Source organism: Argentina silus, assembly GCF_951799395.1.
Source record: "Argentina silus genome assembly, chromosome: 15".
Taxonomy (NCBI): Eukaryota; Metazoa; Chordata; class Actinopteri; order Argentiniformes; family Argentinidae; genus Argentina; species Argentina silus.
In genome coordinates, this window is record NC_139669.1 from 4,090,079 (window position 1) to 4,114,131 (window position 24,053).

Below are 24,053 nucleotides of genomic sequence, written 5' to 3' on the forward strand. Positions count from 1 at the left end.
GGTGCCTCTCTTTGAAATAAACATGGTGCTCTGATGATGAGTGGATGCCTATGGGATAGAAGTGTTTCTTCAAAATGTATTACACGAATATGCGTAACACATATGTATTCAATCACATAATTAATAGCCAGGCCTGATAGGAAAATGAAGTGTATCCAGTGATGAATGACATGGTTTTCCACCCTGATTTACAACAAACCAGCCATGGCATGGAGTGAGGTATCATGGAGTGAGGTATCATGGGATATCTGCTAGCCCTCTGAGCGGCGTCCTTCCGGCGGCCAGGACTCGAACGGAAAGGGGAAAACCTTGGCTGTGATGCCGCTGGATGATGGCTGCTTTCGGGATCCTAAGTTACGAACAACGGCCCCTGAAGCGGCCACGACTTGGACCTCCGGACGTTTATCCTCAAGACCCGAAGCAAAAAGAGGTCAGAAAACCTTTAGTCGTTTCTCAAACAGCCGTTGCGATCAGAAATGGACACAAAGAGTCTGTTTCGAGAGGAGCCCTCTAGGCTAGCTGCGTAGCTACGGCTAGCTCGTCTCAGACGGCCAGGCCTATCCTATCCTATCCAGTCTCCAGCAATAACAATGAACAGCAACTTGGCTTGTCAGTTTGCTAGGTCCCTTTGAGAACATCAGCTTGGTTGTTAGTTAGCTGGCTAGGTGGCTATTCACTTAGTTACAGATGGAGTTTAGGACTACTGTTGCAGTTAACAGCGATTAGGGTTAAGGGAACGTTGCTGTTATAATGTACAAACCGTTAGCATTTGATAAAGCTAGGATTAATTTTGAGGCATCTAATGAGCATGCTAACTAGGCTAGATAATTAGCAACTAGCTAACTTGCTGAATGTCGTCATTTTAATGATGAGCAAGATATTACCCGTTTCAACACGACATCGTGTGTTAGTTGTCACTGTCAGGTGCAATGTTCACTAGTTAGATAAGCTAGTAGTTGTAGCTGTGGCTAGCTCTGTTGCTGTTTGCTTGAAATGTCATTTACTGCGGCGGGGATGAGAGGTTATTCTGTGAAAAATGGTTGTGGGAAGCAATTGTTGAGTTGTGTACATGACACCACATCAATCACCATTTGTTTTGGATACAGAGGGCTGGAATGTGCAATGAAGTCCAGTGCAATGAAGCAACTATTGCATGTCAACATCATGATCTGGAATGCATTCCTGCATTATCTGTCTTGACAAAGAGATTCACGTAATTCATTTCTGTTCCAGGATGAATTGACTGCACTGAATGTGAAGCAGGGGTTCAATAATCAACCGGCAGTGTCAGGGGATGAACATGGCAGTGCTAAAAATGTCAACTTTAATCCCTCAAAGGTAATCATCATTAGTGCAATGTCAACTGTTTCCTGTTCAATGCTCTTGGTACTCTGCCGCAGTTTACATCAGTAATCGTGCATTGTCAGTGCAAGACCTGTTTTTAGTCATTTTCCCCTATTGCCTCAACAGATTAGCTCAAACTTCAGCAGCATCATTGCAGAGAAGCTGCGATACAGTACGTTTCCAGACACTGGCAAACGGAAGCCGCAGGTCAACCAGAAGGATAACTTCTGGCTGGTTACTGCCAGGTCTCAGAGCTCCATCAATAACTGGTTTACAGACTTAGCTGGGACCAAACCCCTCACTCTGCTGGCCAAGAAGGTAGGAGTTTGGAATGTTCTCCCTGCTCTACTCATGACTAAATAATGTACAATAACCATAATGTACAAAGCTGTATTGTTGTCTGTAAGATCCTGTTAGGCTATTTCCCAATGCATTTTTTGGGGAAACATGTTCACTTTTCTTTCTTTTTCTTGTAAACGTGTTTACGTACAAGGTGCCGATTTTCAGCAAGAAGGAGGAGGTTTTTGGCTTTTTGGCCAAATACATAGTACCTGTGATGCGTTCAGCATGGATGATCAAGATGACCTGTGCATATCATGCTGCCATCACAGAAACAAAGGTCAAGAAGCGGCACGTGATTGACCCCTGTATAGGTAAGCAAACCTTGAAAGATGGATGACTTGAGTCTAACAACATTGATTGTATGATTAGGCATGTTTCAGATATCACCTCCTCTCTTCTAACGAAGCCCCTTGATGATGGATTATTTTAATTCCCTGACTGTGTATCGCTGCAATGTGAAATGATAGGCTGCCTTTATCACTGTAATGTGTGCACTGAAGCACTACCGGAGTTTATGCCTCAGGGATGCACTCAGCTCCCCCCAACCTTCCAATATTTTTCTGCAGAATGGACTCAGATCATTACCAAGTACCTGTGGGAACAGCTGCAGAAGGTGGCGGAGTTCTACCGCCAGGCTCCAAGCCAGGGCTGCGGCTCTCCGCTCCCTGCCACCCCGGCTGACGTGGAGACAGCCATGAAGCAGTGGGAGTACAACGAGAAGCTAGCCATGTTCATGTTCCAGGTTCGTCATTCTGCCTGTCTCTGTCTCATCCTATGGGAGCTCTCTGCTGTGTTTGCAATAAGAGAAATGGGTGTTTTATCGCAAAAGGCCTAGATCATGTAATAGTCATGTAATAGATTAAGGGTTGTGACTTGACAGTAGTCTTTTGACTGTGATCTTGTATACTTTTCATCGTTATACTGCTGTCTGCAAGGGCTGCTGCCTTTCCTTTTTTAGATGCTGCACACTGTAAAATAACGTAAAGACGTCTTCACGAGGCCTTTATCTGTGTGTGTTTGTCCAGGATGGCATGCTAGACAGACACGAGTTCCTGACGTGGGTGTTGGAATGCTTTGAGAAGGTCCGACCTGGTGAGGATGAGCTTCTGAAGCTGCTGCTGCCCCTCCTGTTACAGGTACGCCCATGCATACAACACCCCAATCACACTCTTTGTCTGCTCCCCTACCCCAAGGATTGATTTCATTCTCCAGTCAGTTGGAACACTGATTGGCTTTTGGAAATTCCGTTAGGTGGCATTCAAGTGGTGATAATGCACCCGTATTTGGAGTTAATCTCAGCAGTTTTGTTGATGGAATCGACATTGAAGAATCGACCTTTTGTGAATATTGTATTGTTCCTCCTCCTCAGTACTCTGGGGAGTTTGTGCAGTCTGCCTACTTGTCTCGGAGGCTGGCGTACTTCTGCACACGCCGGCTCAATCTGCTGCTAAGTGACGGGAGCTTGGGGCCTGGCACTGGAGGGCATCCTGCCCATGGCATCTTGGCACAGCCGGGGAACGCCCTGCCCCCCACACCAACCTCCCAGCCCGCGGGAGGAAACCAACCCCAGACCCCCTTCACAGACTTCTACATCTGCCCTCAACACCGGCCCTTAGTGTTTGGGCTCAGCTGCATGCTACAGGTACACACACACTACGGCCTTTCCGTTTGTATGCATGGCTCTTCTAATACATAGCACTGTGCTATAAGCCTTGCATAGCTAGTTGGTTAACCCTCTGATTAGATTATAAGATCCTGTCATTGAGTTTGCTGAGTAAATAGGTTCAGATTGACGCCCCAGATTGATAACCCTTGTCTATGCTTCCTCAGAGTATCGTGCTGTGCTGTCCCAGCGCTCTGGTGTGGCACTACTCTCTAACAGACAGCAGGAACAAGACAGGCTCACCCCTGGACCTGCTGCCTATCGCCCCCTCCAACCTGCCCATGCCAGGGGGCAACAGCACCTTCACACAGCAGGTAAGGCCTTGCCCACGATCTGCCCACAAATCTGTAGGGTTAACATTAACATTCTTGCACGTTGGTTGACCTGGATTGGTGTGCATGTTGTTCTTCTCTCAACCACTCAGGTGTTTTTACCTCCTCAGGTCCGTGCAAAGGTGCGTGAAATAGAGGAGCAAATCAAGGAGAGAGGGCAGGCCGTGGAGTTCCGCTGGTCATTCGATAAGTGTCAGGAGACAACTGCAGGTAAGGAAGATGCACACCACCCACCTCCAGTCCACATCCAGATAGATTACACACACACACCGTTAGATAGTAATTCTTGTAATTCTTCCGTAGCAACAGGTTTCAGGTTTTGCGATGAGAGAAAAAGTTATTCTACGCCTTAAGTCTACAGTATCGATAGAAGTTTAATGAAAATGTGGAGGCCAGGAGCACCATTTTGTTTTGTGGATGGATTCAAGTCTAAGGTTGTTTTTGTTTATTCTTGATATCTCCAGGTTTCACTATTGGGAGGGTTCTCCACACCTTGGAGGTTCTAGACAACCACAGCTTTGAGAAGTCCGACTTCAGCAACTCCCTTGATTCCCTTTACAACCGAATCTTTGGGTCAGGGCAGAGCAAAGATGGCCATGAGGTAAAAAAATCAATAAATGTGTTTTCTTCTCATTCACAGTGCAGCAGTCTCTGTTAGGTGAGCACACTCTGTGCAGACTCCAGCGCTTTTCAATAAGAGATGAAAGGGGAAAATGTCTAGTGTGATGGGAGAGGACAACCATCACCAAAATGGGATGTTTTAATTATGCATCAAAAAAAAGAACAGTGTCGATTCTAGATGTCCTCAGGTAGAGGTTTCACTGCTGGTTTCTGCACTGCACACATGTACAGGACAGACTCTTAACAAGAATGTTATATAAACCTAAACTGTGTGTGTGTGTGTGTAGATGTCTCCTGACGATGACGCGGTGGTGACTCTGCTGTGTGAGTGGGCGGTGTGCTGTAAGAGGTCAGGAAGGCACAGGGCCATGGTGGTGGCCAAGCTGCTGGAGAAGAGACAGGCCGAGATCGAAGCAGAGGTGAGACTCAGTCCCCTTCCTTTTCACACCCAGGCCCGGCCATAGCAACGTGACTGCTGCTCTCTGCTCCACAGAAAAGGGATGCATCGTGCCCTGTTGGCTACATAACATGATTAATAAACATGATTAATGATTCTTGGAGTTGGTGTGGTGCACAACAGTAAATTGATATTATTTCAAGACTGGAGTGTTGACGTTATGTGTTGTTTTCTGGAACTTGTGTAGCTGCAGGGGTGTAACCAAATGAACAGCTATTCAAATAAGGAAACATTGTAAGCTGGTGTGTCATGGTTGTCATCAGATCGAACCAAGATATTTGCTCATTGTGTGTGTGTGTGTGTGTGTGTGTGTGTGTGTGTCTACAGAGGTGTGGTGAGTCAGAGGTGGTGGATGAGAAAGGCTCTGTATCGTCAGGGTCTCTCTCAGCAGCCACACTGCCAGTGTTCCAGGATGTGCTACTACAGTTCCTGGACACCCAGGCCCCTATGCTCAGTGAGTCTGACTTACTTTACACCCATGTCTTGGTGACGCCTTTTTGGGGCGCTTATTTTCAATAAGGAGACCAACGCTGTTTTTATTAGACAGGTTGCCTATGGGAGGGCAGGACAAAAACTCCTTTTCATATCACTGAGGTGTGCAGAAACGTTTTGTGTCATTCGATCGTGAAAAGTTGTTGTGACGGCTTAAAAAGACACCTCATTCGGCTCTGTCCTAGCCTCCTGCTCGAGTCTTACACCGGCGTTGCCAGGGAAACGGCGCAAGAAAGACGCAACCGTAGCAACGCAAACCAAGCAACAACAATTGCCAGTAATGCTAATCTAGAACTGCGCGGTAATTGGTCAGGAGTGCGTCGCCATATGGGATGAGTGCCGTCTTCCCAGTCTCTCTCAAAACCTCATAGTGAATCAAGGGAGTGAATCAAGGGAGTGAATCAAGGGAGTGAATCAAGGGCGTATCTCCAGTAGATCCAGGCTCTGCCCGTACTAATCAGGCTCTGTGCAGCGTACCACTTTGATATGGTTCCTCGTTCTATCCAGCACACATCAGACTTAGACTCCTTTACAGTTTTATTGTGTTGATGTTGTTATCGAACAGCTTTGATTGAGAATTGTGTTTATGAATCCGTCTCTCTGATACCATATAATGGTATAATGGTCACGGTGTCTTGTTATGTCCTAAATGATGTTGTGTTGTCATACAAGACCATAACAGTGTCTCTGTCTGTCCCCTCTGTCCAGCCGAGCCGGGGAACGAGAGTGAGCGGGTGGAGTTCTCTAATCTGGTACTGCTCTTCTGTGAGCAAATACGACACGATGTCTTCTCACACAACATCTACATGTGCACACTCATCTCCCGTGGCGACCTGGCCTCCGACTCCCATCTACCCCGCCCCCGTTCCCCTAGCGATGAGCCCTCTGACGAATCAGAGCGCAAAGAGCAGGATGCGGGCAGCAGTGTCAAGATGGAGGCATGTGGAGGCATCTGTTGTTGTTGTTGTTGTTGTTGTTATTGTGGCGGATGAATCACTCTTAGTTATGTGTCTGAATTCACCAGCTGGGTTCGGACTGGGGAGTAACACGAAGGTCTTCTCTTTCTTTTCACTCAGGACGCTGGTCTGTCAGAGTCAATGGAGATAGACCAAAACTCTAGTGCTAATTTCGATGAGGTAAGCATAAGATGGTACACTAAGAAATGTGAGGTTTACAATCAACTCTTGAAATCAGACTTTCCCATTAACCTTTGGTAGGGCGAATCTTGGCACGCTGTGTCATTGCACCCGGGTTGATCCTGCCTTCCTCTTCCATTGTAGATGTTCTCTCCTCCAATGCACTGCGAGTCAAAGGGCAGCCCCTCCCCCGAGAAGCCTGCCCCAGAGCAGGATGGGAAGGGGGCCTCTAAGGACAAGGGCCTGGATCCTGTCTTCCCATTGGTGTACGAGCAGCCCCGGCACATCCAGTACGCCACCCACTTCCCCATTCCTCAGGTAAGCAGCCAATCACCAGATACTCTCTGATGAGTCATAATACCGTTATAAACTCTGCAGTGATGCTCTGCATGTGTAATGGACCGGGAATCGAACCCCAGGTTGTCATTATGAGCCAGGACTGCTTTAGCCCGCCAAGCTAAAGCCTAAACATTCACTCTGGGACCTAACTAACGTGAGTCATTAGGATGAAGGCAAGCCAACCCAACTCTACAAACTACCCCCACTAGGGCTCATCGGCCATGTTTTACTGACTGTCTGTGTCCCCCAGGAGGAGAGTGCCAATCACGAGTGTAACCAGCGTCTGGTGGTGCTTTACGGCGTGGGTAAGCAGAGAGACGAGGCCCGGCACGCCATCAAGAAAATCACCAAAGACATCTTGAAGGTGCTCAACCGCAAAAGCACAGCAGAGACAGGTAATAGTCCTCGCCGGTTTACGTTACGCTTTTTGACTGATGGTCTTAACTGGTTTAAAAAAAAAATATCCATTTCTGGCCCCTGCCTCACATTCCATTATCTGAGAGTATTTAGTTTTCCCGTTCCTGGGAGCAACGCTGCTACGTCTGTTCTCTGTTTTACATGTATTTGTCATGTCGAGAGATAAGGCAGCCGTCGCGAGCTCTGGAAGCATTGAAGGCCAGTTGTGATGGGCGACGGGAGGGTAGATTTATAGAGCGAGGGTATTTTCCTTCCCGCTGCTCTCAACAGATGTTCCCTGCTGTATGTTATATACGCCGTCGCAGATAATGTTTTTGCAGGCGGCGGACGGGAATGCTGAGTCTTATCTTGTTAACATTGTCGAGAGCGATGCGGTCAGCTCTCGGACTGCTGTTGCATGTGCTATCAGATCCTCTCAGTAATAACTCCCGAAGCTGAAGACTGCATCATCAGCAACCTTCATATCTTTTCTCTGCACACTTCTTCTTTTTTTTTTTCTTTTTTTTTTTTTCCCTCCCCACTCCATGCTTTTCACTCTGCCCTTCATAGTGGAATGCAAGCTTGTTACTTCATCAACCCGGGGGCTACCAGCAAGCATCACTCAATATTCATTCAGTCCAATTTCTATGCTAATGGCTGTAATCTAACTGCTACCCGTGTTATCTCCTTAGCATATGACCTTATTGGGGTGACACGGTTTTGAAAGTTATAATTACACAGGCTAAAGTGCTTCTCTTGCGTCACTCCATTTCAGCCGTATTCCTGCTTAGAGGTTGAGCTGACGACCCTCTTGTCACAAGCTCATTTCCCTTTGATGCCTAACCAACTAAGTGTCCTTCTGTGTCTCAGAATTTAAAGCAGAATATCCTTCGCAACAGGAGTTCTAAAATGGAGGACGTTGAGAATGTGTTGTGATAAGAGACCTGTGCTAGCAAGACTCTCCTCCAGGATGAATCGTCTCGTCACCAGCACAGTTCTAAACTGGTTTTCTCTCTCTCTCTCCCTCTCCCTCTCTCTCTCTCCCCCTCTCCCTCTCTCTCCCCCTCTCCTTCTCTCCCCCTCTCCCTCTCTCTCTCTCCCTCTCTTTCTCTCTCTCCCCCCCCCCCCCCCTCTCTCTCTCTCTCTCTTTCTCAGGGGGGGAGGAAGGTCAAAAGAGGAAGAGGAGTAAGCCAGAGGCCTTCCCCACAGCAGAGGACATATTCTCCAAATTCCAGCACCTCTCCCACTTTGACCAGCACCAGGTCACCTCTCAGGTGTCCAGGAATGTTCTGGAACAGATCACCAGCTTTGCCTTAGGGATGTCCTATCACCTGCCCCTGGTCCAACACATTCAGTTTATTTTCGACCTCATGGAGTACTCCCTCAATATTAGTGGCCTCATCGACTTTGCCATTCAGGTACCGTCTTTCGCCTCGTTTGATTTTATTAAAACAAACGTTTCTCTCTTCCTCCTGCCTGAGTAATTGTCGTATGTTTAGTTTTATTTATATTTCATAACGGATCATTTCGATCCGTATCTTTGTACTTAGTCATGCGTTGCAATCGCCTTCAATGCTGTCTTTCTTCCTCTCCTCTCTGTCTGTGTGTGGCTTGTGTGGTTGTTACTGGGTATTTGGGTACAGCTGCTGAAAAAGCATAGCCTGTTTAACTGCCAGCTTCCAAGTGATGGTACACTCAGTATGTATTTTCCTTACTAATCACTCCCCCTCTCTGCCTCCGAGCAGCTGCTGAACCAGCCTAGCCTGTTGAAAGGTCACCTTGTTGCTGGCGACTGTATGCTTATTTATCTTCCTGACTCTCATCTCTCCCTGTGTGTCCGTGAGCAGCTGCTGAACGAGCTGAGCCTGGTGGAGGCAGAGCTGCTGCTCAAGTCGTCCAGCCTGGTGGGTAGTTACACCACGGGGCTGTGTCTGTGCATCGTGGCTGTGCTGAGGAGATACCACTCCTGCCTCATCCTCAACCCCGAGCAGACGGCACAGGTCTTCGACGGGTACGTCACCAACAACCCTTTTAAAACTCTCCAGCCCAGCCCTCCATGTTTAGACACGAGCGTAACAGAATTAAGAGATAATGCACAGGGTTGTGCTTTAAATAGCCCAAACAGCCAGGTGGTCACGTCATTATGCACATAAGATTGGGAAGTTGTTGTTGTTGGTTACATGTATGTTATTAACATGGCGAATGTTGTTTGGGACCAGGTTGCGTATCGTGGTGAAATCTGGTGTGAACCCAGCCGACTGCTCCTCAGCAGAGCGCTGCATCCTGGCCTATCTGTACGACCTGTATACCTCCTGCAGTCACCTCAAGAGCAAGTTTGGAGAGATCTTCAGGTATAATCTCAGTATGAACCTATGAACTATGTGATAACTGTATTACCACAGTGATAATTGGTCCAAACATTGGTAAGCCCAGTAGAAGAGGTTGTACAAATCTGTGGGGGGAAAAAAAAGAAGAAATTACTCCTCAGAGGACAATAAAAGATTATGCTCTATTCTATTCCAAGTCGAGTGTTTTTTTCCCCCCCGTTTCTCAGCGAGTTCTGCTCCAAGGTGAAGAACTCTATCTACTGCAACATCGACCCATCAGACTCGAACATGCTGTGGGATCCGGTGTTCATGATGGACGCCATCGCCAACCCCTCCGCCATCAACCTAAACCACTCCATGGTGGGCAAGATCCTCAACGACAGCCCAGCCAACCGCTACAGCTTTGTCTGCAACGTGCTCATGGACGTGTGTGTGGACCACCGGGACCCCGAAAGGCAAGCACTGTTTACTTCAACTGTCAATCAAACAAATGTCATTGTAGTCCTGGCAGTTCTTTGAGTCGTGTGGTGACACAAAGTAATAATGATGATGATTATGTTTTAGTAAAGTTTGTAAACATCCCTATATTTGTACTGAGGGTATACACACTCAGGCAGCATTGATTTCCAGTGACGGCCATGAGTGTAATACCCGTTTGTCTGTGTTGTCTTGCAGGGTGAATGACATTGGGATTCTGTGTGCGGAGCTGACTGCCTACTGCCGCTCTCTCAGTGCAGAGTGGCTGGGTGTCCTCAAGGCCCTCTGCTGCTCCTCCAACAACGGAAACTGTGGCTTCAATGACCTGTTGTGTAACGTAGACGTGAGTGTGTTACCCCTGCCTACACAGACAGACACACACACACAGACAGACACACACACACACACACACACACACACACACACAATAGCCTCCAAGCATCTCCCTATACCGATGCCTCATGACTATGCAGTTACTGACTCACAGTGCACACTGTTCTCTTCCTCTCCTCCCTTCAGGTGAGTGATCTATCCTTCCACGACTCCCTGGCAACCTTCGTTGCCATCCTCATCGCTCGTCAGTGTCTTCTCCTGGAGGACCTGGTCCGCTGCGTGGCCATCCCCTCCCTCCTCAACGCAGGTGAGCCTCTGATCTCGGAGCCAGACGCCGCCTCAGCCTCACGTCCCCGGCCTCTCCGCAGGATCTATATTTAATCTGAACCAAAGCTCACAGCCAGCAGGCATTATAAATGAGTTAACAGTACACAGAGGCCTGCCTCGTAACTCGCGAGCCTTTGAAGGAACACCCAGCTGTATAATGCATTGGCTCTCTCCGAGAGGGCGGGTAAACACACGCACACACACACACACACACACACACACAGTATTTTATCTTCCTCCACAGCCCCCCCTGCCTTCGCCAGTATGCTCTGTGCTGTGGCCAGGGTTCTGTCTCTCTGTAGTCAGACTGCCTGTCTCTCAGAGCTCGGAGGACAAGGCCCCATTCATTCATGTTGATGAGAACTGCCACACGTGCCAAACCTCCACCTAGACTCCCTCTCAGCCGCTTAGCTATGTGTCAGATGTTTGTTGGATGTCGCTCTTTCACAGTTATCCTATAAAATGCCATTGCATTTATTGTTGCAGTCTTTTGAAAGTACATTTTAGGTCAAGTCCCAAATTAGCTTTTATAAAGCTGGCTTTTTTTTTTGGAACTTGAAGTAGAGACATGGTTGTTGGATAGCTAAAGGTTCATAATTCTGGACACACTGGTCAGTCATTATCCTCCTTATAGAAGTTGTACTTAAAATAAAAGCATGTCCTTTGGGGCTTACTCTGTAAATGTGTTGTTGACCTAGCTAAGCCGTGTGTTAGGGTTAGGGTTAGATGCTCCACTAGATGCTCCACTAAAGTCAAACCTGACCTGTGTTTCTGTACGTCTCCCCCAGCCTGCAGCGAGCAGGACTCTGAGCCCGGAGCCCGCCTCACCTGCAGGATCCTGCTGCACCTCTTCAAGACGCCCCAGCGCAACCCTTGCCCTCAGGACGGAGCCAAGTCAGGTAACACACAGCGCTCCCTCCCTCCCCCTTCACCACCTCCCAAACACCCATGCTGCTTTTTCTCCCAATGTTGAACCAACATGTTATTGGGTGTTGATGCTACGATTTGATCTGTGCAGATAAATCTTCAGTGGGTATCCGGTCTTCATGTGATCGCCATCTTCTGGCCGCCTCGCAGAACAGCATCGTGGTTGGAGCTGTCTTTGCTGTCCTGAAGGCTGTCTTTATGCTAGGTAATGCTTGTTATGTTTCATTGATGATGCCCAAGGTTGCACACGAGTCTGCTGGATGACTTTAATTGACGGATTGAACTTATTTATAATATAGTTAGTTCAACCATTTGTTTACAATAGAGAGCTCATTGTCATTTTTGACTCTTGTCTCTCTCTCTCTCTCACTGTCTCTCTGTGCGTCTTGTCTCTCTCTAGGAGACGCAGAACTGAAGGGCTCAGGATTCTCTCACCCCGCCGGGCTCGATGACATCGCTGACGACGACATGGGCTCCAAAAAATCCGGAGGGCGCACAGTCTCGATAGAGACGGCCAGCCTAGACGTTTACGCCAAGTATGTGCTAAAGAGCATCTGCCAGCAGGTGAGAAGGAGTCCTACTCTTCAGTCTCATTCTTGGACCGTTTATCCACACACACACACACACACACACACACACACGCCAGACTGTGCTGTTAGCAATAGCAATTAATCTGTCTAAAAAATCCTCTATGTAAGCTTAGAAGTGAATTGTTTTGGAGCTTGTTTTGGCAGAGTGTACATAGAGTCATAGACCAGAAAGGCTAGTAAAAGGGCTGCCAATACCCCAGCTGGCTGTATATGGCCTCAAGGCTAAGGAGATTCCACACACACAGTGTTTTTTTTCTTCAGTGAGGGAGACTTTTCATGTGTTATTCTGCTCACTCTACTCTGGCTGTAGCCTCAAACATCTGCTGCTCCCATGAGAGACAAGACTGACCCCCTAGACTTTCCCCAACAGAACTTAAGCTGTCATGCCTCTGTTTCCATTGTGAACTTAGCGGGGTAAATTAAGCAGGGCTTAGTTGGAGAGTTTATTGATTGAGTCATACTTTCCACTTGGGCTTGCAGTGTAGATTAGGCTGCGGCCGTGGTATTGAGTGGTTGATGGGTTGTATTGACAAGCAAAGTGTTTCAGCTGTTGACTGCTAACAGAGTTTGTTTTACGATGTAAAGCACAAGATCCCACAACACAAACCCCAGTGTTCTTCTCAATGTCCATTGGTGACCTCTCTCTCTTTCTCTCTCTCTCTCTCTCTCTCTCCGACAGGAATGGGTTGGTGAGCGTTGTCTGAAGTCTCTGTCGGAGGACAGCAGTGCCCTGCAGGACCCAGTGCTAGGCAACATTCAGGCCCAGAGGCTCCTGCAGCTCATCTGCTACCCCCACCGCCAGCTGGACAGCGAGGAGGGAGACAACCCCCAGAGGCAGCGCATCAAACGCATCCTCCAGGTCAGTCAGCCAGCCAGCCAGCCAGCCAGCCAGCCAGCCAGCCCACAAGCACCCAGGCCAACAGACAACAGGCCTCAGTTCTCTTCTGCAGAGTTCATGCTTCTGTTCACCTGAAGGGAAACAGATGTATGAGCTAAAAGCTTTGTCGGAAATTGCCATGAGAAGTCTGGAGTTTTAGGCATCAAGGCCTGAGTGTAAGTGAATTAGTGTTCACCCATGATGATGGTGATTATGATGACTGAGAGCACTTTACACACAGCAGAGGCACATGGCACATCCATCAGACAGCGGGTGAGTTAGAGGTGCTGGAATCGTTAAGGCTTGAACTCTCTCTGAACTCATCTGTAGCTTACTGTGGTTTTCTAATGACAGCAGCTAAGCCTACACAGGGCTCTTATTTCCTCAGCGGGAGAGCTTTGGCTGTGAAAATGGGCAGATTTGAGTTGTGGGAGATTATACGTTGTCAAACATTACAATGTAATCGTCTTGTGTTGTAATCTGCTCGTCTCAGCACTATAGGTGTTCCCTCACCCCTATAAAGGACACAAAGAAACGCTTGCACCACCATTAGGTGCCACTGCATGAGATTCTACGTTATATTGGGATTGTGTGGCATTACTGCCATCTGCTGGCTGAAGCAGGGCTACAGGGAGAGTATATAGTATAGAAGTGCTCATGGATTTTTGCGGTATGTATGTGTCTTAACGGTTGTGTCCTGTCTTCCTGGTTGTAGAACATGGACCAGTGGACCATGAGACAGTCGTCCCTGGAGCTGCAGCTCATGATCAAGCAGAGCACTAACAACGTAAGTGACCAGACTCCTGAGTCCTGTTCGGCCTCATCAAACTGAGTGAGATTAGTTAATGACATTGCCTGAATTTCATGGAGGGGGGGGAAGAGCAATAATTTTTTGGTTGAAATACATTCAGTTTGTATTAATTCACTCATCCTCACAACGCCCTCAATTTGACTGTGTCTCTTTGTCTGTCGCCCCTAGGAGCTGTACTCTCTGTTGGAGAACATTGCCAAGGCCACAATCGAGGTGTTCCAGAAGTCAGCAGAGATGAACTCTAATAACCCCTCAGGGAACGGCTCAGCCGGTGCAGGAAGCTCTGCATCCAACAGCAACAACGCAAACAAGATAAAACCAGTGTTGAGGTGCGTGCGTGCGTGCGTCCGTGACCTCTCCAAATGCCCCTTTTCACTTCACATAGTCATCAACAGCTCTTTCATTGTTGACATAAAATGTCGTATTCCTTCCCCCAGTTCGTCAGAGAGGTCGGGGGTGTGGCTAGTGGCGCCCCTGATAGCCAAGCTGCCCACCTCAGTCCAGGGCCACGTGCTGAAGGCCGCAGGGGAGGAGCTGGAGAAGGGACAGCACCTGGGCTCCTCCTCACGCAAGGAGAGGGACCGGCAGAAACAGAAAAGGTGATGCTTTTTACCCTCAATCCTGCCATACCTTTCTCTAATATAGCCCTCTCAGTGGACTGATCACTCCCTGATTTACATTCAGATGAAGGAGAGGTTTTTATGTCATGTAACCTGAGCCATGAGACGCCATGTCCAAACCCAGTTTTGATCATAGTAAAGTGACAATGTATTGCCCTCTGATCTGTTTCCAGCATGTCATTGCTGAGCCAGCAGCCCTTCCTGTCTCTGGTTCTGACTTGTTTGAAGGGGCAGGATGAACAGAGAGAAGGCCTCCTCACCTCCCTCTACAGCCAAGTACAGCAGGTAGAACCTACATCTCTCTCTCCTCTCTCCTCTCTCTCTCTCTCTACCCCCCCTCCACCTCTTCACTAAAGCCCCTGCCATTGAATGGACATGTTTCGTCTTCCAGATTGTGACTAACTGGCGAGAGGACCAGTACCAGGATGACTGCAAGGCCAAGCAGATGATGCACGAGGCCCTGAAGCTGCGGCTCAATCTGGTGAGGCCTCTTCTTTACCATCATCATCATCATCATCATCATCAATACGCAGTCTAGCAATAGCAAATGCTTGCTTGTACGGAATGTGTTTCGGTGAATGAAAGGTGTGGTTTTAGGGGTTGTTCTGAAGACGTCCTGTTTTTGTCCATCTTCAGGTGGGTGGGATGTTCGACACAGTACAGCGCAGCACTCAGCAGACCACAGAGTGGGCGGTCCTCCTCCTCGACATCATCAGCAGCGGCACCGTGGACATGCAGTCCAACAAGTGAGTGACAGACCTCCAACTTTATCCATGATACACGTTGATTCCAGAATACAAATCTGTGCAGGCATGAGTAGAAGCCGTGACCACCAATGCATAACTCTCTCTCACAGCGAGCTGTTCACCACCGTGCTGGACATGCTGAGTGTGTTGATCAACGGCACGCTGGCTGCTGACATGTCCAGCATCTCTCAGGGCAGCATGGAGGAGAACAAGAGGGCTTACATGAACCTGGTCAAGAAGCTCAGGGTAAGCTGCAACATTTCAGGTCACAGTCGTATTGAAAGCGCATTCAAAATCGCAACACACTGTACATCAAATTTAAACCCAGAAACTAAATGGGAACAATCACACAAAAGAAAAAAATATAATATTTAATAATAATAAATAAATAAATAATAATAACTCTTGACTGGTGTGGTGTTTTTCTGTGATTTGCAGAAAGAGCTGGGTGATCGCCAGTCCGAGAGTTTGGAGAAGGTGCGGCAGCTTCTGCCGTTACCCAAGCAGACCCGTGATGTCATCACCTGCGAACCCCAGGGCTCACTCATTGACACCAAGGGCAACAAGATCGCCGGCTTTGAGAAGGAGGTATGGACTTTCACTCGGACGTTGGCTACATTTGACACACTGTACTTCATTAACTTGTCTTTCACCACTTGTTCACTAGTGTATGAAATACTTGTTGTCCTAAGACTCCCATGCATGAACTCAGACACGGACATATATGGCAATTTCTGTCTGTTTTTTGGGGTAGAGACAGTAGAGATTGACAGGAAGGATGGGAGAGAGAGGAGGGATGCCATGCAAGATGTGTCGAGGGTCGGAATCAAACCAGGAATTATGCGGTATGCGTATTAGTGTGCTATGCTACTAGGCGCCCCCAAGTTTATTGAACTTTATTTAACTCTCTTTCATCAGGGTCTCCAAGTGTCGACCAAGCAGAAGATCTCTCCCTGGGATGTGTTTGAGGGTCTGAAGCACTCGGCCCCTCTCTCCTGGGGCTGGTTCGGCACGGTGCGCGTTGACCGCAAGGTCACTAAGTTCGAGGAGCAGCAACGCTTCCTGCTCTACCACACCCACCTGAAGCCCAAGCCCCGCAGCTACTACCTGGAGCCCCTCCCCCTACCCCCAGAGGAGGAGGAGCCTCCCACGCCTGTGCCCCAGGAGCCAGAAAAGAAGATGGTGGAGGCTGTGAAGCCAGAGAAGAGTGTTCCGACAGTAGCCTCTGACTCTAGCAAGAAGAAACCCAGCAAGAAGAAGAAGACTCCTTCTACCAGCAAGACTGAGGTGAGTGAGACACACTGATAATATTGTGGACTTGATTAAGTTCTTTCTATTACCTTAGACAGATTTGTTGTAGAAACATGGTGTTCATGGCTTTAGATAGTTCTCGATGTACTCGGAAATGTAACCACAATGAAGACAATTCTGAACAGACTTCAGAGCATGTCACGATAGATGTCTTTTCCTCTTCCCAGGACTATGTGGCCCGTGCTCAGGGTGGGGTGCCCTTTGGTACCGCTATGCCACCTGAACTCCTCATGGGGCAACAGAGCCACTCCTACAGACTAGGCTACAGCCAGCCGCCCATAGGCATGTACGCCCAGAACCAGCCTCTGCCACCAGGTCAGTGGGAAAGAAACTGCATCTTTACCAACATGCTGACAACTCTATTCCTCTATTCCTCACCTAGGTTTGAAGGTGGATGTGTTAAATCACCAACCCAGGTCTACATGGTGTGTCTGCTTTTGTTCAAGACCTTGACTAACTGAATCAGACCCGTGTTAGTGCTGGGCCAGCCACTCCTCTAGCTGCCCCCAGCTGACCAGAGTTGATTACCATTGTGTCAGACCTAGTGTTTGATCTCAACCCTCTTACACTCCTCCCCTTCAGGCGGTCCTGGTTTGGACACCCCATACAGACCGGCCCGGAACCCTCCCATGAACAAGATGATGTCTGCACGGCCCAGTTACCCTGGCATGATGCCCAGCTTGCAGGGGGGTATGCCTGGCATGATAGGAATGGACAAGCAGTACCCAATGGGTTACAAACCCCAGCCAAACATACCACAGGGCCAGATACTGCGTCAGCAGCTTCAGGTCAGACTGGTGAGTCTGTCTGCACTCAGTAGATTTGATTGGAGCGGGGCAGTAGTAAGCTGGTCCTGGAATTAGGTCGGAATGCTGTTGAGGAGTCTGACACCTGCTTTTTGATACCTGCATTTTTATTTCTGATATAGATTAACAGGACCTTATTAATAGCGCAGTCATTCTCTTGACTTATTGAAACATGAAGTGTTATTCAACAATAACAACACTATGCATTTTCATACCCTCCCTGTGGGAGGGTATCTGAATTTTGCACATTGCTATCACAGCTAAAGAGAGTTAGGGTTAGCGTTAGGGTTACCTAACCCTAACCCTAACCCAACTAAAGAGGACACGGTTGATTTGTGTTTCTTACCGTTTTCAGAACCAGAGTATGATGGGGCAGCAAATGAGACAGATGACACCCAACCCCCAGTACAACTCCATGCAACCAGCTCCGGCAAGTCTTTCAGATGACACAACCATTGCTATTCACTGTTAATGTTGCCTTTATTAATGAAATCAATCCATATTTTTTTCACATCCGCAACATTGAAATGGTCTTTGGACCCTAATTTAGAGTTATTTTTTCACTATCATCAGTGTGCTGATCTCTTTGTTTTAACATTACGTCTTTCTCCCTATGCAGAACATTTCCCAGGGCTATACCACGTATGCTTCCCATATGGGGATGCAGCCGCACCCCTCCCAGGGAGGTGGTATAGTCCCTCCGTCGTACGGGCCCCAGGGCTTCCAGGGTTCTCACCCTGGCAACAACCCGGCCGTGGTGGACCCCCTGAGGCAGATGCAGCCGAGGCCCAGTGGCTACGTACACCAGCAGGCCCCAGGATACGCACATAGCATGCAGAACACACAGAGGTTAGCACATAGCATGCAGAACACACAGAGGTTAAAATGAGGGAGAATTTGATACAGTACAGCAGTGGCCACCACCCTTGGTCCTAGGACCGTGAATGGGGGAATGCAGGATTTGTTTGTTTGTCAACCGATGATGACATTTTGTAGGAAATAATGACCTGATGCAGTATGTCTGTGCAATAGATTGAATGAGTGACCTCATTCAATCTATTACAGTGTGGTGTTCACTATGGATTTGCCCTCTGACCGTGAGTCTCTCTTCCACTGTCTCCAGGTTTGCCCACCAGCCCATCCAGCAGGCTCCAGTCATGCACGGGCTGAGTCACATGGGAGGCCAGGGGGTCCACCCAGGCATGAGACCTAACCAGATGCTAGCAGAGCAGCAGCAGCAGCAACAACAACAGCAACAACAACAACAACAGCAACAACAACAACAGGCCCAGCAGCAACAAGCACAGCAACAGCAGCAGCAGTACCTGAGACAGCAGCAAGCACTCAGAGTATGATCAGAATCAGAATTATTTTATTTGGCCAAGTATATTTGCACATACAGGAAATTGACTTGGTGAGGTTGGTGCATGGGACATAAAAAGCAATATAAAATAATAATAATAAATAAAAAATATATTAAAAAAATAAATAATAATAATATATACATACATATGCAAATATTAACAAAAACATTACAAAAAATTATACATCTATACATACTACAACTCCATATTGTCTATGCCTGTGTTTTCTTGGCACCACAGATCTGTAAGGAACAGTGGTAGTAGATCAGCGGATACTTCCACCAGCCTCCCCTGTTTATAGACTGCTTTGTTATCATGGATCCTCTCAGCGCTCTGCATGTCTGTGTACTGTGAAGTCCAACATGTCTATTCATTGCTCTGTAGATAGTAGTCACACTTGTTCTTATTCAAAGACTTTCACCACTGACTCTCCAGCCTCACATATTCAATTCTGAACAATATGAATTCTGATTTGTTGTGTGTAGTTAAACCCTGGCGTAACACTTCCTGTGTTTTTGTGTTTCCAGGCCCAACAGCAGCAACAAGCTCAGCAGCAGGCTCAACAACAACAACAACAAGTTCAACAACAACAACAACAGGTTCAACAACAGGTTCAACAACAACAGCAACAACAACAACAGCAACAACAACAGGTCCAACCCCAGCAGGTGCAGCAACAGCAGGTCCAACAGCAGGTCCAACAGCAGCAGACCCAACCCCCGGCCCAGAACCAGAACCAAGCCCTGGGCATGCAGCCCCTGCCCCCACAGCAGCCCATGGTAGGTGCCACTGAGAGGATGACTCAAAATCAGGTGACCCTAGACACTTATTCCCAGACATTTTTTTTTTGTCAATTACGTTGATCATTACTGTATTCTTTCTTTGTGGAATTAACCAGATGTTTGGCATTGGCATGACGTTACATACTGTCTGTACAAACGTTCGACGAAGCACAATGCTTAACATGTTGTTTGTTTGTGTCTCTGTGCCCCAGTTCCCTCGGCAGGGCATGCAGCAGACTCAGCAGCAGCAGCAGACTGCAGCGTTGGTCAGGCAGCTCCAACAACAGCTCTCAAGTAAGACGACACCCGTTGAAATTACCTTCAGGGAGTTTTCTTTATGGCCTTTGATGGCTTTATCCATCCGTGACCACTTATGACTGTTGATAACGCATACTGTAGCCTGGCATTATAATGGCACCTTTTATGTGGGTCTGTGAGGATGAAAGGGAAATGGTTACCCTTATCTATCGATCTTAGTCGCAGGGCTTTTGCTGTGTATTGTGCATCTTTGTAGAAATATCTTATCTTATCTTACCAGTTTTTAGGCTGCCTTGATTAACCCTGTTATTTCTTTTCTCAGATACACAACCTGGGCAGAACACCAACTCATATTACTGACAGCGCTTGTGTATATTAGTGTGTGGAAGATAGGGAGACCCTGTGCGTTGGTGTCCTCAGACCTGTAGATTGGCAGATAGATGTGTCCAATGCCGTGCAGGCCCTGTTGTAGAGGCGTAGGCTCTTAGGAGGGAAAGCTGCGATTGGCCCAAAAGGACGACTGGACGAACCACAACTCAACCACAGAGGCAACATGCAGTTTGAACCATCTCAACTTCAGTCATGTAATTCTGAAATCCAAGGAGGGATTGTGCTGTGAAATATAATGATCATGAAGAATAATGGAAGAGTTTATGTAAAAAAGAAGTACAAGAAATTTTAAGAATAATGCAATTTTTTATTTTATTTCAATTTGTACAATTTTTCAGTTTCGTGTATTTCTCATTAAAAATCATGTCAGTTTTTATGTCTTGTACTTGTGTTTGTTGCATTCTTTTTATCCTGATGAAGGTCCAGACTGAAACACATTTCATTGCTAACATGAGCACACTAATAATCATAGAGTAATAATAAACAGACCATAAATAATCATCATTACGGAGGATAGAATTTTGAATATATGTATCATTCTCTTATTGTTGCTAAGACCAACTAATCTGAATTCATAAACACTGGCATTTAGAATGTTATGCCATTGTTGTTAAGGCTTTGGTAATTCCGAAGAGACCTTAGAATTTGGAATGTTTTTGTTTAAATTGTTGTTGTTATGACATAAATGAGAATTGCTATTCCTAAGAGACCCTAGAATTTGGAATGTTTGGCTACATTGTTGCCAAGAGAATTTGGTGCAAATTCTGACTTCAGTCTTCTTTGGACATGCTAAGACAGCTGACTTTCCTGTTTCTCTGCCGAATTATTACAGAATTTCATATAGGACACATTTCATCAACACCAAAGAGTTTCGTCAACTCTTGCCATCTAATTTTGAGCCAAAGACCTTGAAGGTGTGAAGATATTTGCCATTGACAGTTTGATGATTTGAGACTGTGATCTTTGCCATCGGTGAGTGCCAGTGACTATGATATTGACATGGGTGACTGCAGGAGTTCTACCACTCTGTTGGGATGAGACCCATGACAGCAGGCAGTACTACAGCAAGCTGACTAGAGAGTGGGATGAACTGAATGTGGAGATCTATGAGAGGGGCGAGAAGCTGACTGAGCTTCAATACAGGAAGAAGCACTTGGTGAGCATCAGAGGCCAGCTGGTGACCGTGGTCCGGTGTGCAGTAAGAAGAGTTGTCCATGCAACCAGTGCCACTTTCAGATGGATGAAAGAAATCAAGAGGAAGCTGGATCACAAGACGCTCCTTGGTAACATCCTGGAGTAAATACAGATGAAGACGCAGATTTTTACATTTTATTTATGATTTATTGGTCTATTTGCCACCTTATGGTTATTGCTAGCTAAGCATGAACCAATAAAGCTCACCTCGTATAGAAATATAAGGCTGTACACTTGTTAACCTTATCAATCTGTAATTTATTCAGCAAAACACCAATTTATCACAATGACAAACTTCATTGCTAAATATATCTTCAAGTTTATGATGTCTATTTTGTGTTTTTCTTAATTTTCTTGTGTTTTTTCTTATCAACATTTGGTCTTTCCAAACGACTAAAAAGCACACCAGTGTCAGCACCCAATGGTCTCCCCTCAAAGGGGCAGTCCTTTCCCTGATTCTTGGCCAGGAAGTTCAAAGCAGCCCAGCTCCTCTCACCTGGCTCCACTCCCAGCCTTGACAGAAGCTTGTCTGCTATCTCTGGGACTATGGGCTGGAGGAGTGTTCCATAGATCCTCAAGCACTCTAGGGACACAACGAGGATGGTGTCCAGCCACAGTTGGTCTCTCCTGTCACCTCTGTCCAACTTCCAGGGAGTATGACGCTGGACAAAACCATTGGTCTGCCTCACGCAACTGTTGATGGCCTCCAGAGCTTTGTAGACATGCATGCTCTCATAATGTCGCTCAACCACAGCTGGTAGTCCAGCCACTGCATCCAGCATTAGGTAGTCCTCAGCTACAGCCCTGCCCTTGGGTCCCTCAGTCAATTCACTGGGGAAGGAGTCAGTGCAGAAGTCGGGGTACACCTGAGCTGGGTTGAGAGAGGGGGCCGTGCAGCGGTTGAGAAGACCGCCCAGAGAGTCCGCCAGCTCAGAGTTGAGTAGTTTTATTACCTTGTCATCGTCATAGACGCAGTCAGAGTCTGGGACACCCTGTCGCAGGAGAAAGTACCTCATACCGTCAGTAGTGAATGTTTGTGACCTCTCGAGAGGGTCCACCACATTCCCCAAGCTTTTGGACATTTTCTTCCCCCCTACCGTCCAATGGGAGTGCACGTGTATCGTCTGTGGGAGGGGCAAGTCAGCTGCCAGTAGAAATGCTGGCCAATAGATGGCGTGGAATTTCAGAATGTCCTTCCCCACAACATGATGGGCGGCACTCCACCATTGAGAATGCGTGTCTGGGTAACCAGCTACTGTGAGGTAATTGACTAGAGCATCCAACCACACATAGATGGTCTGGTCCGAGTCACCAGGAACAGGTATGCCCCACTGGAGGCGACTTCTCTGGCGAGACACAGAGAGGTCAGGGAGATCCTCCTGCAGCCAATGGAGAACTGCGTGGTGGAACCGTTCTGGCTGCACAGCTCTGGGGTTCCCTCTCAGCCACTCCTGCAGCTGGGACCGGAACTCAGACAGACGGAACATGTAATTGTCCTCCTTCATCCACTCCACCTGCAATGAAACACAAACAGATTAGGACTGTTTATGGAGTTATGGGATGGGGAGGGGCGGGTGGGGTGTTATTGTATCTTGATGATGCTGGAGTGCTACGTTACTGAATGTTGATGATGCTGAAGCTGAATTACAAGTCACTTATAATTTACCTGATGGCCACTCTCAAGGGATATCTTGATCTCCTTCCCTGCTGAGTCTGTGGTGTCGCCCACCTGTGCTGGTGTGAGGAAGCTCTCATCCTGTGTAGAGTACCAGCCTTCATAACTCCCCTTATAGATGAATCCTTTTCTCTGAAGCACAGCCCAGAAGTGTTCCACTGCACGGCGGTGTCTCTCCTCTGTGGTCCTGATATAGTCTGTGTATGAGATGCTACAGCTCCTGAACAGGTGTTTGAATCTCTCCGACACCTCAGTACAGAAGGACAGAGGATCTAGCCCAGCAGCATCAGCAGCTTGTTGGATTTTGAGGCCGTGCTCATCAGTACCTGAAATACAAAGATGTCGTTACCACAAGATACCCAACTTCGCTTACCACACTGATTGATTCCCTTGTGTTTTACTCATACCTGTGGCAAATTTTGAGTTGAACCCACGTAGAAGCTTATACCTGTGCAGGTAGTCAGCAGCCACAGCAGAGTACAGGTGTCCAATGTGAGGGGAAGCATTCACATAGAAGATAGGGGTGGTGATGTAATAAGTCCTGTCTTCTCTGGGAATGCCCGTCCCCATGCATCTCACCATGAGCCTCTGGTAATTCCATTTTGAAGATGAGGAAGATGCACTTCTTGTGGCATGACTTGATAACAATCTCTGTGCAACCTCAAAGTTTCTAATTAAGGAGATATATGGCTTCATCATAAAGCACAACTACAACAGGTTATGAATGATTATCCAGTTCAGCATATTGATATTCCAATCCACTGTAACATTCAGCTAGCTAAACAGCAAGTCTCCCACACAGATCTTCATTTCAGACAGGCCATGCGTTGTAGAAACAAGCAGCGACACGAGAACTGTGTCGGCATAGTGTCTTTAGTAATCCCAGTATTTTTCTTTGGCAATTCGGTTGATAATCCCACTTTGACGATAGCTGTGAAATGCACATGTGTGTTTTGTTTCCTTCCTTACCCAGTGTCAAGGTTAGGTTTTCTTCCGGTTACCACAAAACTCGTGTCCAGTCTTTACCCAATCACAGACCGTTGCTGGACCACAGTCCCGCCTTTTTCCATAAAAGGACCAATCGGATAAAAGGGGCGTTTACTTTCTTTACAGACT

At 47.3% G+C, this 24,053-nt stretch overlaps 2 protein-coding genes across 11 annotated transcripts; one reads left to right on the forward strand and one right to left on the reverse strand.

The window, feature by feature from the left end:
- The first annotated feature begins 299 nt into the window (after positions 1-299).
- med12 (mediator complex subunit 12) lies at positions 300-20,440 on the forward strand. 8 transcript variants are annotated; one of them, XM_083686897.1, is made up of 44 exons: positions 300-430; positions 1,234-1,338; positions 1,471-1,662; positions 1,838-1,997; positions 2,253-2,428; positions 2,712-2,822; positions 3,056-3,328; positions 3,517-3,663; positions 3,774-3,891; positions 4,146-4,282; positions 4,590-4,721; positions 5,087-5,213; positions 5,960-6,189; positions 6,328-6,387; positions 6,532-6,705; positions 6,977-7,121; positions 8,278-8,540; positions 8,970-9,133; positions 9,342-9,473; positions 9,677-9,904; positions 10,125-10,269; positions 10,446-10,566; positions 11,375-11,485; positions 11,605-11,718; positions 11,914-12,077; positions 12,783-12,962; positions 13,696-13,767; positions 13,960-14,120; positions 14,229-14,390; positions 14,585-14,696; positions 14,803-14,892; positions 15,048-15,157; positions 15,268-15,403; positions 15,596-15,745; positions 16,076-16,444; positions 16,636-16,783; positions 17,051-17,265; positions 17,630-17,704; positions 17,894-18,153; positions 18,398-18,623; positions 19,166-19,216; positions 19,250-19,450; positions 19,633-19,714; positions 20,001-20,440. In XM_083686897.1, exons 1-44 carry the CDS (start codon positions 329-331, stop codon positions 20,036-20,038), a joined length of 6,669 nt encoding a protein of 2,222 aa, XP_083543023.1. In that variant the 5' UTR covers positions 300-328; the 3' UTR covers positions 20,039-20,440. The 8 variants fall into 8 exon arrangements, with proteins under 8 accessions (XP_083543023.1, XP_083543019.1, XP_083543022.1 ...); XM_083686893.1 differs by having other exon boundaries at positions 19,166-19,450; XM_083686896.1 differs by having other exon boundaries at positions 19,166-19,417.
- A 157-nt stretch (positions 20,441-20,597) lies between these two features.
- mars2 (methionyl-tRNA synthetase 2, mitochondrial) lies at positions 20,598-23,892 on the reverse strand. Of its 3 annotated transcripts, XM_083686902.1 has the most exons (4): positions 23,345-23,892; positions 22,929-23,263; positions 21,759-22,776; positions 20,598-21,359 (listed from the first exon to the last, which is right to left on the reverse strand). In XM_083686902.1, exons 1-4 carry the CDS (start codon positions 23,634-23,636, stop codon positions 21,319-21,321), a joined length of 1,686 nt encoding a protein of 561 aa, XP_083543028.1. In that variant the 5' UTR covers positions 23,637-23,892; the 3' UTR covers positions 20,598-21,318. The 3 variants fall into 3 exon arrangements, with proteins under 3 accessions (XP_083543028.1, XP_083543027.1, XP_083543029.1); XM_083686901.1 differs by lacking the exon at positions 20,598-21,359 and having other exon boundaries at positions 21,385-22,776; XM_083686903.1 differs by lacking the exon at positions 20,598-21,359 and having other exon boundaries at positions 21,385-22,776; positions 23,386-23,573.
- Positions 23,893-24,053: the final 161 nt, after the last annotated feature.